Below are 15,013 nucleotides of genomic sequence, written 5' to 3' on the forward strand. Positions count from 1 at the left end.
GCTGAAAGAACCAGGTGATGATTTGATTAGTCACTCAACAGAAAACTGATCAATGACAGTTTTCATATTTTATTTATAAGTTAAAGTATGTTAACATTTGAAAACACTAGAAATGTGGTCATTCTAGCTTCGCAAGTAAAGACTATGCTGCTTTTATCAATTTCAGGTAAAAATGATAGCATTCCTTTGGGTTTTTTGGGCTAATGGCCAAACAAACTAAGTCCTTTTTAAACATTACTTTTGGCTCCAGAAACTTCTCATGGGCACTGGTCTTTTTTTTTTTTTTGCATTATTGTGTCATAAAAAAAAATAATAATCATAATTGCAGTCTTATTTGCAAAATTGCTGTGTGGTAGCATTCAGGTAGCATTAGAAAACAGGCAGAGTGAACACTGCTACTTTGTAAGGTCACACTCCACCTTCTGCCTAGTAATCTTGTCAGTAAGCAGCAGCATGTGCAAATTCCCCAACAAGCAGAGGAAGATAAAGAGAAAAGGCAAGGCTGGGGGAGGGGGACAGTTTAAATTTGTCACTGTGTTTCTGTATACAAAAATGTGTGTGTATGTTGGTGTGTGATAGAGAGAGAGGGAGAGAGAGAGAGGCAGGGAGGATTAGTCTATGTATGTGTGTGTGTGTGTGTGTGTGTGTGTGTGTGTGTGTGTGTGTGTGTGTGTGTGTGTGTGTGTGTGTGTGTGTGTGTGTGTCTGTGTTTGTGTTTGTGTTTGTGTGTGTGTGTGTGTGTGTGGGTATGTGTGTATTCCTTTGTCTCAATATCTGAGCTGCATCTCACACTGCATCTCAACAACTTGACAGAGGGCGTCAGCAGCAGGGGACCTGAACCAGTGACCAGAAACAATCCCCAGGCAGCCTGTGTATTTCTGCTTTCCCTCCTCACATCCCTCCATCCATCTCTACTCCCTCCCTCCTTGTGAATCAAAGCCACAGGCAGCACAGCGCGCAGCTCCAGAGCCGGCCAGTGATACGTCAGGTGGAAAAAAATCCAATCTATTTGACTGAGATATTATTTGCATAGTGTACACAGTCGCTATTACGACTTTGATTAAAAAAATCATTCCAAATCCGCTCTCATGGAAAGACAGCAGAGCAAAAACCAGATTATTGCTGTGATTGGCTGCTGATAACTTTAGCCATGCCTGACAGTGTAAGAAAAAATCCTTTGGAGACGTAGCTTTGTTCTGCATCCCATGAGGCCGTATCATTCATTTTGCGATGAGGTGTACGCTTCAGCATTCAGAGTCATGGGCCAGCAGCTTTGTGTTTACTCAGTAGTTATGAAGTCTATGGAATCAACACAAGGGCCAGTTCTGTGTTTTTCTACTCCCCGTGCAGTTACCCCCTTCTGCACTTAAAATGACAAGTGGCATGCATGCAGGCCTGCGACTCCAGTCAAAACTGAGAGAGGGAGTGGGAGTGAGGGAGCAATCGGGGTGGATGCACCATCCTTTATTTATGGAGCTGGAAGCAGCCAAGACTGACAACCTGGGCTAGCAGAAAGGTCCATCTCCCTCAGCACCCCCACCCCCCCACCCCACCCCCACCCCCCCACCCCACCCCCACCCCTACCACCACCACCACCCCCGAAAGCCTCAGGCTGTCTCACACCCAAGACACAAACACACACCCACACAAACAACAGCGCAGTCGGATGAAAACCCCCAATCTCCCAAATGTCACCTTGTCAGTGTTGCTCTCTGTTTGACAACCTTTCTGACTTTATCTGGAGAAGGGTAGAATTTATTCCAACTTGTAGACAAGCAGGTAAACTTTAACACCACAAAAGCTCTTAATAATCATATTTGGAGATACAAGGTTTTGATATGACAACTGTGACATGTTGTGTGGAGAAGCACAAGCACCTTCACTGGCATGCAGACACCCTAAAAAAAAGAGAGGATTGAATATGAAAGTGACAGACACATGAACGGGCTTGCACGCTTTCATCCTGTAAGGAGTCTTATTCCGTGTGGCTGTTTTCAACATATTTCACTTGTGCAGCTCCGTCGCAAATTGCTTGACTTTTTTGTTTTAAATTTTTTTTCCGCTGAACCATTGTCCAAACTCACCGCCTGCCCCTGCTGAAGCAATGAAAGAGCACATGAAAGCTCTTGCACCAACAGCGCTCCATAAATATTGCACCACACAAACATGTTTGGCCAATTTACACTTTGTCCTTTGTCTGACAGCTCCAACAACAAGCAGCTGGGTGGTTTCCATTCACATAAATAAAATATGAGGAGGAACACTGTGTGTGTGTCTGTGTGATTGTTTTTTTTTAAAGTTTTTCTACATCTGATGCACGGCATGGATGTGGTGGACTACAGAAACGTGAGTGACAGCTCTCACATAACTTTGATTTTATCGGTTCTAGCATACAAGAGTGCATTTTATTCCATGGGAGACAGTAGCACTGGTCTTTTTTTTCGTTACAAAGCTATATATAAACTTCAAAGCAATAGAGAGCGACACATAATATCATGGAAATAAAATGCAGATTCTCCTTTCAGGACTGGCGCTTGCCGCAGAATGTTTAAAATTTAAAGATGCTTGTCGCAGTTTTTACAAAGTGCCTGACAAATTATTAGCAGCAACTGTGAGAACATGAAATGCCTCCCCAGATCGAATGCTTATAATAGCGTGGAGACGGTACATTGGTGAAGTGTTAGCTTTGTCGGTGAGAGATCACTTCACAGAGCTTCCACTGGCCTGACAGGAGAGCCGTGTAATAAGTGCTTTAACAGCTGAAACACCTAGCATCAGGATGACAACGCTTTTATACATCATGTTCACTGATCAATAAAGGAAGAAAGCCGACACCTTCTTAAGAGCACCACTTGTCCTTAGACTTTGAAAAGAGTCTGAGAAATTTTGAGAGTTAGACCATGCAGCTCAGAGGTTCAACAATAGGATTAAAAGAACTGTTCTTGAGGTCAAAGCCCAACTTGATTAGCAGTTCACTCAGGCCTGCAACATGCTAAGGATCAGTGTCTTCGGGAGCAGTATGATTCAGCCTGAAGCAAAGATGATTTTTTTAGTATGCAAACTTCCTTTCATCTGCTGGTATGTGGCTTGTAATGCATTTTGAGTTTTACTATGGAGACACTGAGCACCAGCCCTGAGCTGGGGAGAGAGAGTAGGGAGTAGGCCCAACCTCACATGGCAATTAAAGGGATGCACGCAGGAGGTGTTTCAACATGGCTCAGTACTCAAGGTGATGGGAAAATGTAAATGCTGGTATTTAAGTGCTTGATATAAAGTACATGATAGTATAATTAACTGATCAAATTCATGGTGGGGTGTTTGATTCAATATTACCAAATATAAACAAATACAACAATGCCAATGCACACAAGACTGATTCAAAATACTGTGTGTGTCTGCTAAATATCGTCTCTTTTCACTAAGCATTTCCACAATAGTGTAGTACGCTCACAAAATGGAAAAACCCGATTATTTCTCTACAATGGTAGCTAAAAGTTACTGGTACTGTTTTACATTAACCATGTGTCCTAATAGTTAAGGCTTCAAAACATATACTTACCTGGGCACTGTCATTATTCCAAGACATTATTTTAAGTGTAACTTCACCCCCAATTCTAAGCCAACTCGGTCCACTCCAGAGGGCAGGGGGTGTCGATGTATGAGGCAGGACTTGCTCAGTACCCGCAAGGCACCTATGCCAGAGGGCTGTTTTGAGGTGAGGGTCTTTTCCCCTCCAGAATCCCCTGAAGCAGACATTAGTGTGGTGGAGGACTGTGGTGGTCCCAGGCCGTATCAATTCAAGCTGTTGGCTCCAGCCCCAGTAATGCCCGAAGCCGCATCTCTCAGAGCCAAGCATGTAGTTAGAATGGCACTCTCTGAAAATTGACGATTGCAAATGTGTACATAGCACTGTGTTGCAGCCCAGCTCCCCCAGCACAGGCTGGACCCCACAAGTTAAAATGGCTGTTTGAGGGTTAAGGTTAGGGTTAGGGTAAGAGTCAGGATTAGGCTTTTAGTTGTGATGGTTATGGTTAGGGTAAGGGGCAATGGAGTGCATTATGTCACTGAAAATGTGACATATATACGAATATAGTAAGACAAGGGTGTGTGAGTGTCTGTGTGTGCGAGTGTATGTATATTTATGTGTGTGTGTGTGTGTGTGTGTGTGTGTGTGTGTGTGTGTGTGTGTGTGTGTGTGTGTGTGTGTGTGTGTGTGTGTGTGTGTTTACTTTGAGGAGAGATATGCATGTTGTAAATGCAACATTGTCAGTTTAAAAGCTGTATGGGGCAACTCAACACTTTGGCGCCTCCAAATGTCAGCAACACATAACTGCTTGGCTTCAGAACTGAGAAATCATGAATTGTTACTCCTCACTCTCCTCAGCTCTACATTTCTTTACCAGAGTATCATGAAAGCAAACTGGACAAATCTACTGCATCACATTAAGTGAGGATATCATCATAAATCCCTCATGATTTATAATAAACCTGAGAATTAATGAATCTTTATGATAAAATTATAAGGATGATAAATAACATAATGTTCTATACTTATAAACAAACTTGATTTTATCACAGTCAAATGATTTTCTCATTAGGTTGGAGAAGTGACAGTAGCTGGCTCAGGTTTGTGTGTTTCCAGGCCCAGTCCTGATTGTTATCTTGAAACAGAGCAGTGAACAAGTACTGTTGAATGACTGTGAACAGACAGGCAGAGGCTCAGTGTGGAAGATGCCTTGCTGTTTGGTGGCAAGGGACTTTAGTACCGTGTAGCTTATATTTTGGCATATGTTTGTTGTGTGTGTGTGTGTGTGTGTGTGTGTGTGTGTGTGTGTGTGTGTGTGTGTGTGTGTGTGTGTGTGTGTGTGTGTGTGTGTGTGTGTGTGAGCGGCCAGACGAGGTGAGCACAGCCTCAGGACCCACAGAAGGGGTGGGCTTATCGAGGATCTATTCTTTCCCACACTCTCGTGCTCTGACCCAGACCAGGCCTGCTCTGATTTCCCTGGAGTGAAGCCGCAGCAGCTCTGATATTCTCAAGCAAACTTTATCTCTCCAGCAAAGTTAATGGTCAAAAATCAAGTTGTGGCCTAGAGGCAGGGCAGGTCCCGGCCAATCGATAACCCAGTCAGCATTATCACGTTAGAATTCATCAACAGACAGGCAGGGGATAAATCTGCTGCCTTTATTTGGGATAAGCACAAAATATCGTGGTCATTTTGTACATTATGTCACCAATCAATATTTCACCCTTTATCAGCATGAAACATTATTTATGTCATCTGTGATATTGTTTGTGTATGAATAATGAATTGAATAAGAAAATCCCTTCAATGCAAATATTAAACAAAAATTAACTTTTGCAAAAAGGCCAGTATATATTTTTGCAGTGACAGCGCCCCTACATGGTTTTTTCTATGGGAGGTGAATTTTTGTACCCACTATCAATGTTGGTATTATCAATTTGATTGGCGCAATATCTATGACAGTATTTACAGTTTATTATATCATTTGAATTGGCCATTCACTAAAGCCTGTTATAGTTACTGTTGCTATTCCTGCAAAGATTTTTATTCTCGTACTGCACGTATGCAGTTTACAGAGATCATTGATCTCAGACAGAGGCAGAAAAACTCAGTCTTATCATTTCTACTGTTGAATTTGTCAGCTGAAATGACAACTTTCATTAGCAGATTTTACTACCTTTAGCTACGTAGCTATAAGTTAACGTTAGCTCAATGAGCTGGTTTACACAGTCTCTGGCCAACAGCTTGAATGTTTCAAGCTTTAAAACAAGAACCATGCAAAAACTGATGGCTACATACATGATATCTTTCTAAAAGACTGAGGCTAAAACCCCATATCTCTGGCAAAAAGTCAGCCTCCTCACCAGCTGTTGATCCATGCAGAGGATATGGAAATAAAAAGATGTTTTGTATAGCTGTGTAGAGCTTGTACTAGTATTCACTGTTGTACTGCAGTATTGACAAAACGGAGTAACCCCTGGTCAGTAAAACTAAAACGCAAACTAATCACTAATCCTGTCCATTTGATACAGTTTTATTTGTTTTTAGTCAAAGCCCAAAAGAACAGAAAGCAGAAATGTTTGACTAATCAAACTGTAATGAAATGTCCATATTAAAAAACCAACTGCAACAAGCACAGTGCACTCTTCATCAGTGAGAGTCCATTCTTTAATTTTTTGGCTTTGTATTTCTGCTTTAGTTTTGATGACAGATTTCATCCTCCTGGGCATGGATGATACCAATCTAACGTTGATCTGTGGAGAGATGTTCTGCTGTTCCTCACAAATCAGTCTTTTCAGCTGCTCTTTGCTGGAGGGGTTTTGTTGCTCTGCCTTCTGCTTTAAAATACTCTAAGGGATAGGATTCAGGTCAGGGACACATTTGGCCAGGCCATAGTTTGGCCAGGCCATAGTTTTCACTTTTGTCTTCTTTTAAAACTCCAGTGTGTTGGAAAATTCTTCTCCTTCCAAACTTATTTAGACAGGGAGTCATCATTTCATTCAGTATTTGGGTGTACAAGCTTACATTCACAGTGCCATCTATAAATTTCATTTCCCCTACACCTTTGCACCCTGCAGGCCCATGTCAGCACACACAGTGACTGCATTAGTGCTGACCCTGAAACACTGAGGTCCATTTTTCACGGTCAGCAATATGAAGTCACTGTGGTGTCCTGGCCCAGTCCAAACCAAACATGCCTGACCCCATCTGATCCAAACAAATTGATTTTGGTTTCATCTGACCAAATGATGTGCTGTCAACATTCGTCAGGCTTCTATTCCTGTTCTTGGGCAAATTTTAATCTTGCAGTTTTGTGAGTAATAGTTTCCTTCATTGACTCCATCCATAGAGAATTACTTCATGCAATGTCCTTCACACTGTCTGATCAGTCACTGAAACAGCAGTTCCCAGAGATAACCTTGTGATGAGTCAGAAGCACTTACCCCTGTTTTTCAGTGCAAGGTTGTTAATTGTGCATTGTGTCATTTTCCAAAAACAGCCCCCGCTCCTGTTATTGGTAGCATGGCTCTTCGTATACACCCTAACCACTGCTGCAACTGCGTTTCACCTTATGTTCAAAGTCTTACGGATGCTCTTGTACCCTCTCTCATCTTTAAGTCTCACCATCTGGTTTCTTACTTGTTCAGGTAATTCCTTACCATGTGGAGCCATGTTGCATTATACGCAACCCAAGTCAAATTTGAGAAAGCTGTGGTGTTCACAGCTTAACTGGAAATCACAGGTGTAATAACATTTGTTGCAGCAGTCACAGCTGTACTCACTTTTGTTGCATTGAGGTTTTACTTTGGGGACCGTATTTTCAATAGAATCTAACCTTTTTGTTTTTAATAATACATAAGATCAAATCCTGTACTCTTCAACTTAAAAATAATACCGTTATTGTAAGATGACACAGACTCTACATTTTAGTGATACTGCACTGTGCCATACATATGTTTTGTTGAATAGTATATGCCAGTAGGCCTTGCTTAGTCCCGACTGTACATTTAGTATGCTGTGTTACTCTGTACACTACTCCATGTGGATATTTGAATTATGTTTTAACATACAGAGTGACTACCCCTTGAGTCTGGTCATTTTTCATAACCACAAATGGACCCATGGCACTCAGAAGGTGCTGAAATAACATGAACAAAAAGAAATGTCTGTTGAAAATATTTGCTATATTGCAAGCTAGGCCAGGGAGCTAGCTTCCACTTTCCAATTAAAGCTTCCACGTTCCACGTGAAACGCTAGGTTTACATCATATAATTCAGACCGTAGTCACGAGATACAAGTTAGAAAAATTGTTCACGCCAGCCTCCGAGTTTTCATTTCTTAAAAGATATAATGAAGAAGCTCTGACAGTGACCATGTCTCCCACTTGGCTAAAAGAACCACAGAAATGTCAATATACCCCGGGCACATGGCTGCAAGCATCCATCACTGGTAGTTACATCTATATACAGTTATAAAAGTAACAGAATCAATTCAACTAATTCAAATGAGCTATACAATATTTCTTTGTATCTGTTTTCACTTGTAAACTAATCGCCACAAATATACAACACAAGAAAAGTATCTAATTTAGGCTACTCATATTGGGTGTAACTACAAAGCTGGCAGCATGGCTAACCATCTAAGAGTAATGCATTAACACCTCCAAGTCAGTTCTTCCAGCTCTGCCAACACTGCAAAAACTAGTTGGACTAGCTTGTTAGTCAACATTCAGGAATATAACAGAAGCTGTTTAGTTCAGCTTCCTAGCTTTTTTTTAACAGCATGATGATTCCTCCTAAATGTTGAATTTTGTAATAGGAGAGACAGCTTAAATTGCTGTCTGTTGAGTTGTTGATATCTACTGTGTGGGCTTGTTGAAAAATGGGGGAAAAAATGTCTTAATGTTCAATGATCATAGCCTACACAGGATTCTGACATGCTCCAGTCGATAGATCACTGCCAACGTAAAACGCCCACACATGAGCTTGCAGTTTAGATAATGTTTCCACAAATATCTCCAAAAACTGCTTTCATTCTCTTATATAAAAAAAGGAAAAATATGAACAATAACTGCAGTGTCATAATTCATATTTTTTTGCAAAAAAAGTGACACAAATTAAAATTTCAGTTTGACTTTAAGATTGTTTCCTTGTTGCTTTATTGACTTAAGCATTCAAAACTTTAGCAGTCATAACTCATCACTTTTCATTTCAATCGACAGAGTCATGAGATGCTTCAGGAATCCATTCCCCCTCCTTTATCTGGCCTGCAGCTGCTGCAAACAGCTGTGGTCAAATTTTCTCATGGGCATCATTTAATTGTTATCATGCTAAGTCCCCTTCTCCCTGAGGAGAGCGCGTTTGTTTCTATGATAACAATTAATTTCGTCGCTCCCTGCAACAAAGTCACTTCAGTGTCATTAAGTGCCAGCTGCGTCTTCACTGCAGAATAATTTTGTTTTTATTTTTATGCTGTGCGATTTCATCGCTGTAGAAATGAAGGTGGTGAGCCACAGGTTTCATTAGGAGGCTTAAGAAATGGCAGTTGGAAACAGATGGTTCACAGGATTCATCCGAGTTATTTTCTGTCAAGGTAATATAAATGTAATGTTTCTGCTGGAAAACGGGGCTAAAAACAACCAGAAAGCATTAAATTGTATCAAAATCCACTTTATTTACATTTGTAAAAAATTAAAGGAATAAAATTTTGAGAATAAATTAGTAAACATAAATAATAGTCATATGTCAAACAAAAAAATAAATGTGTGTGCATTTCAACAGTGGCCATCTTACACAGACTTGCTGCCATAATACTGCATATATATTTACGTTCCATGTCTGACTTCCATAGCTTCTCTTCTTTACTCATTCTCTCCCCTTCCTGCCTTCTAGCTGTTAATCATTTCCCCTCCCCTCCCACCATTCTTCCCCTCTCACTGTCATTTCCCAATCCTCTCCAGTGCAAGAGTTCAGTGAAAGCTCTGCTCTCAGCATTCTTGGGCTTGTGTGCTTCAGTTTTCATGTGACCTCCGGGACTCTGATCGGGATAAATTTCCTCCCCAGTCAGGCCTCCCCTCTTTTGTACTTTCACTCTGCCTTTCTCTTTCTGTCGATACACTCCATCTTACGACTCTCATCTTTGTTTATCCTGAAAAGAGTGAGGAAGAAAAACTGGGATTAGGCCAGAGGACTAATACAAAACATCTGCAGGTTTGGGCAATGAGTGTGTGCAGAAATTTGTTCAGCCAACCTTTTGTACTAAAACCCCTCTTATTTACAGAAAGATTTGTGACTCATTTAGTTCATGCTTTTTGCAGAGTAAACAATGAGGTTTGCCAGTCACGGTTTTGGCTGCACAAAATCCATTCAGATGTTATATCTCGGGGCCATATCAAACATTTTTAAGTGGTGTGATTTTCTGTATCTCATCTGTAACTCAGCTGCTTTTTAAAAGGCTTGAATTTGAGAGCGGATTTAACCTCAGATGGTCTGATGCGAGAGCTGATGTGTAGCTTTTAAAATTAAATACTTAAGTTTACCATTTTACAAGCATAAAAAAAACTGAAAAAGAGCAGTCAACTTCTTCACCCAGGATGTTAAGGTTTTTAAGAAGAACATACTTCCAAAGTAAGTTGGGCTGAAGGTGAAGTTATTTCGTGACAGCTAAGCAGTGACAACCAGTTGCTTGTGTGGATCATTTGGATGTTGTAACTTACCTTTCCCAGCATCTCAAAAAAGCCTTGCCCAGCTTTCTCTCAGTGTTAATACAGATTTTCTCATTGGAGTTGTCTGGTCCATTCATAGTTACACTGAGGAAAAACAAGAAATCAAAATCAGACTCGAAGTCGTCCCGAATGATGAGGTTCTAAATGTAATAAAGCTACAGATATTACATTTTTTATTTTAAACTTACATTAATTCAGTTTTATCACATCCAGGCCGCCTTTCAAGGACTTGGAAATCTGACATATTGCCTTTGATGAACTTGATTGTGATAGGACATGAGCAACGTCCAGGAAAATCATGAGCTGCAAGGAAAGGTTTTTAGTTCGATGTGCAGCCTCAGCAAAAGGAACAAGTCATACATAGCTTTACCATTGAAACCACATGTACTGTATAAAACTGTAGTTATACTAGAAGAATAATGCATCATAAATTCTTAATTTTTTGCGGTGTCATCATTACTGTATCCAAAATACTGAAATCATGTAATTAAAAGCCCTCTGTAACCATTATAAACTGTACTTTAACTCACCTTGATAGAGCTGGATACAAACTGCTGCCACAACAACCAGCAGGAGAGCGCAGCTTGTCTGTGACAAGGCCATTTTTCTGTCGAGAGAGAAAGAAGCCTAGAGATTCCTTGGAGGAGAAAGAGAAGAGCTCCAGCAGCTTTCTAGATCCACTTGAAGTGAGAGGAGAGGAGTGAAGAGCTGCTGTGAGCCTTTTCCCTTTTATAGGCAGCGCAGAGTGGGTTTTCCCCGAGTCCATGTTTTTTCCCGTCAAGCCAAACCTGCAACATTCTCTGGACTTTCCACATAAGCCGGAGACACACTCTGGAATGTGGTCAGTGCTTAATTCATAGGCAGAAAGATGAGATATATAAAGGGTAAACAATGCTTTTCTTATGTGGGTTACTGACATGATAACTTAGACTGAGTAAATCATAAACAAAGTGAACTACATACCAAAGTGATTAATACTTTATGGCACACTTCGCCCAGGCATGTCCTGACAAACCAAACTCAGAATAAACTACCTTATATGTCAAGAGTAAGTGCAGCTGCACCAAGTTGACTTTGATAGATAATCTCTTGCCAGGAGGTGATGATGCCAAGTTTAGGTGTTATCAAGCAAGACGATGTGGGAGGTTTGCTTTGACACTGACCTTCAAAACCTAGTGCATTTTACTGGACAATGTTAATATAACAGCTAAGAGCATATTATATCAAATGAGCATGAAGAATTTATTTACTCTGTGTAGATGAAAAATCATACCTGGTATTATTATTAGGCGTTATTAGTTTCTTGTTGTTCTGAATAGTGAATATGGCATATAAATGTATTATTTACAAATTGTCCTTAAAGAGGTGACGTTTGTCAAATTTAAACTTACAGAAGAGCAACTTTCTGTTTCTTCCCTCTGCCCTCAACATTCCCCATGTCTGTTAACAGTTACCAGCAACCACGAAACATGACACACTTCCCCCTGCTGCCAAATACTGTTTAACACTGCACTGGATTTCTGCCCCTGGTGCTTCAGAGTCTGGATCTGTGACTGCAAACCACCTATTGCGCACATGATCCTTCTCAACACCCACTGCTTCAAATATTATGATTATCATCTATTTTTATATTTAGTTTTATTAGTTCTGCGGGTTCTATTCAAGGTTTCTACATGTTAAAAGGGAGTTTTTCCTTGCCGCTGTCGCCAAGTGCTTGCTCATGGGGGAATGTTGGGTCTCTGTAAATATAAGTAAAAAGAGTACGGTTTAGACCTTCTGTACATGAAAAGTGCGCTGAGATAACCTTTGTAATGATTTGGCGCTATATAAATAAAATTGAATTGAATTGAATTGAATTGAATTGAATTGAATTGGATGGAAGTAGGCCAGCAGACACATGACCAGGACCTGTTTTATGGAACATACTGAAACACTTAGATTGTGGATAATGGTTTAAAATGTGCGATGAATGTGCTCCTGTTTCTGGTCTTTACAAGTCTGGTTGCATACTGTATACATGCTGTGGCAAGTATCATCCTATCAATGCAAAAACAACTCAGAGCGTGTGAAGAGTTCATTTTCCCATAACCAACACAATGAATACATTTCACAGCAGAATAAAGTCCGTCACTGACTCAGTCACTGATTTGCCAGGGGCTGGAATCTCCGTATTTTGCAGCCTGAAAACATTCAATGTTCAGACGGTGCATCTTGCAAAAAGTACTGTCCTTGAAATTAAAAGAAACCAAAGCAACTACACACTTATCTTAATTGCAACACTTTATTGATCAGTTAGCACTCCTGAGGTGATAGCGGAAAACACAGAAGTGAAAATTTATCAATACCCTAGCACAATCACTAATACAAAGCAAAAATACATAAATAAATATCCATAAATGCCATTGGGAGGACTAAATGATATAGTTGGGTTTTTGGGTGTTTTTTTTTTTTTTGTTTTGTTTTGTATTGTTTGGTTTTTTTAGATACCAGCTAAAAAGTTTTTTAAAAATGATGTTAGAAGAAGGCACTGGTGGATATCATAGAGAAGAAAAAAACAGCATTTCCAATGATGTCACCACATTCCTGACAAGTGTGTTAAATGTATTCAAGAAATTGGTACCTTGTTCCAATGTATGTGGGAGTTTCTGAAGCTTCAGAAGTTTTTGAAAGAAGCTCTTCAAACTGATTTCTAAATTAACAGAAAGTGTTGTTCCTGTCGAAGCTTCAATATGTTTATTACATGTATACCTTGAAGATTTTCCAGTGAATGTAATGAAATGCAAACTAGTTTGTTTCTGTCTGTTACAGGCCAAATATGTAATTGCTTTAAAAGGGAAGGATATTCAGAGACCCAATTCCAGTCAGTGGATTAAAGAGATGTCTTGCAGTTAGAAAAACGGACTTACATAGTAAGATGTGGATTCTACTGTTTAAAAAAAAAAAAAACCTACCTCTTGCTACATGCTGCCAAGTGAATCTACACAATATTATGTGCCACACATTACGTGCCAGAATAAATGACATGGACACAATTGAAATAACAACAGCCTGCAAAAACACAACTCTCTTTTACTCAGTAATGTGCATCAAATTTTATTATCTATATTTTATCCATACTCATATTTATCAATGTTTTAAGTGTTTTGCTGTAGCCGCACACCAAATACATTTTATTTAGTCAGTAAAATTACATAAATTTACAGAGTTAAGCATCCGCAAATTTTTTATTAAATCTAGTTTAAGTAAATGAAGACAAGTTACCAAACCACCAAAACAGAAGTGAGGAAGGTCACGGAGCCCTTCAAAGGGTTAAAAGATAGAAATCAAAACTGCAGGACCTCAAGAAAGTCAGTAGTAAAACTGTTATAAACTCTTAATACTTATATGATATGTTACTTTTTCAGGTTTGTCAGATTTGTTATGAGTGTATGGTCTATTTGAATTTTTTTTATTTATTTATTTATTTTAAGTCTTTTTAAAGGAATAGTTTGACTTTTTGGGAAATACACAAGAAATAGTCCATATATATAACCCCCTGCAAAACCAAATTAATTTCTTGGCTATAATCTAAAGCATTACCTTTTTTAATGTATTTATTTAGTCTTAGTAATATTGCCTTCCCTTGAACAAAAGAAGCAAAAACTTCTGATGGTCTGATGGTCCTAGTTACAAACAACTTACTCAAAACTCAAGTATGGGAATATTGAAGATAGTGAAGCTATAGCATCTGTTTAAAGGTTTTAATCAATATTCAATCACTGATCAACATTTTTTTATAATAACAATGGATCAAATTACTGTTACTTGCAGTAAGATGACAGGAGTCACAGAGAATTATCACACAATTCTGCCATTCCCCTCATTTCAAAGGATACTAGCATCTTTCGGCTCCTTGTTTTGGTTTTACATCCAACAACTTTTCTCGGTTCATTGTCACCACTCTCATCAGCATTGTTTTCAGCCACAGCAAGCAGTTGTCTTCAGCAAAAAAGTTCTGAGGAACACAATGTACACCACCTACTCAGAACCACACTGCAGACAGAAATCATCAGCAACTAAAGAGTTGCATATTTCTCTCAAGAGTTAGCAAAGACCAAATCAGAGCTACAAAGACTGTATATTGTACCAGCAAAACAACTCTTAATCAAAGCTAATGTTGCTTTTTTTTGTGCCTGCTGGACAAGCAACTGTTTGCTAACACATTCGCTGTAACATGATATATCAGTGTTGTGTTCACAGCTTAATGAGCTGCCCTGAAATGGCCAAAAAAAAATAAAATAAACAAATGCAGCTTTAAAAAACAGTGACAGGTACTGGCTTGCAACCAATCTGAACACATGACTCAGTCATACACTACAACCACCCCACACTATATGGGAGTCATGCTGAGATTGACCTGAACAGTGCGACACTCTGTGCAGTGAAATAATAAGATTATACAAATTAAATGAGCTGTGACAGTTGCAGTTTGAGTGTCAGCAAATATAAGAACTCATCCATACTAATACCTGAACATTTCCTGTTTTTCCTCTATGATTATAGTGCTTGTCTAGACTGGAGCCTGGCAGCTTGCAGCTATAATTCCAATATTGTTTTTATGTTCAGTTCGTCTTTATCGCCTTTATGTTCAATTACTGTATTTCCAGATGATGGATGATGTGTACTGTCTGAGATGGATTCTTTTGATATTATTACCTCTATACTGAGATCTCACTGTATCTTCTGACACAAAGCTCATATTATCTTATCACTTTTTTCAGCTGTA

General features: G+C 39.4%; 1 protein-coding gene across 1 annotated transcript; it reads right to left on the minus strand.

Moving 5' to 3' along the window:
* Nucleotides 1–8,744: 8,744 nt before the first annotated feature.
* cxcl18b (chemokine (C-X-C motif) ligand 18b) lies at nucleotides 8,745–10,957 on the minus strand. Its single transcript, XM_040145185.1, has 4 exons — nucleotides 10,779–10,957; nucleotides 10,437–10,551; nucleotides 10,240–10,332; nucleotides 8,745–9,671 (listed from the first exon to the last, which is right to left on the minus strand). The coding sequence occupies exons 1-4, from the start codon at nucleotides 10,849–10,851 to the stop codon at nucleotides 9,611–9,613; spliced, it is 342 nt and encodes a 113-aa protein (XP_040001119.1). The 5' UTR covers nucleotides 10,852–10,957; the 3' UTR covers nucleotides 8,745–9,610.
* Nucleotides 10,958–15,013: the final 4,056 nt, after the last annotated feature.

Source organism: Xiphias gladius, chromosome 15, assembly GCF_016859285.1.
Source record: "Xiphias gladius isolate SHS-SW01 ecotype Sanya breed wild chromosome 15, ASM1685928v1, whole genome shotgun sequence".
In the NCBI taxonomy this organism is placed as follows: domain Eukaryota; kingdom Metazoa; phylum Chordata; class Actinopteri; order Istiophoriformes; family Xiphiidae; genus Xiphias; species Xiphias gladius.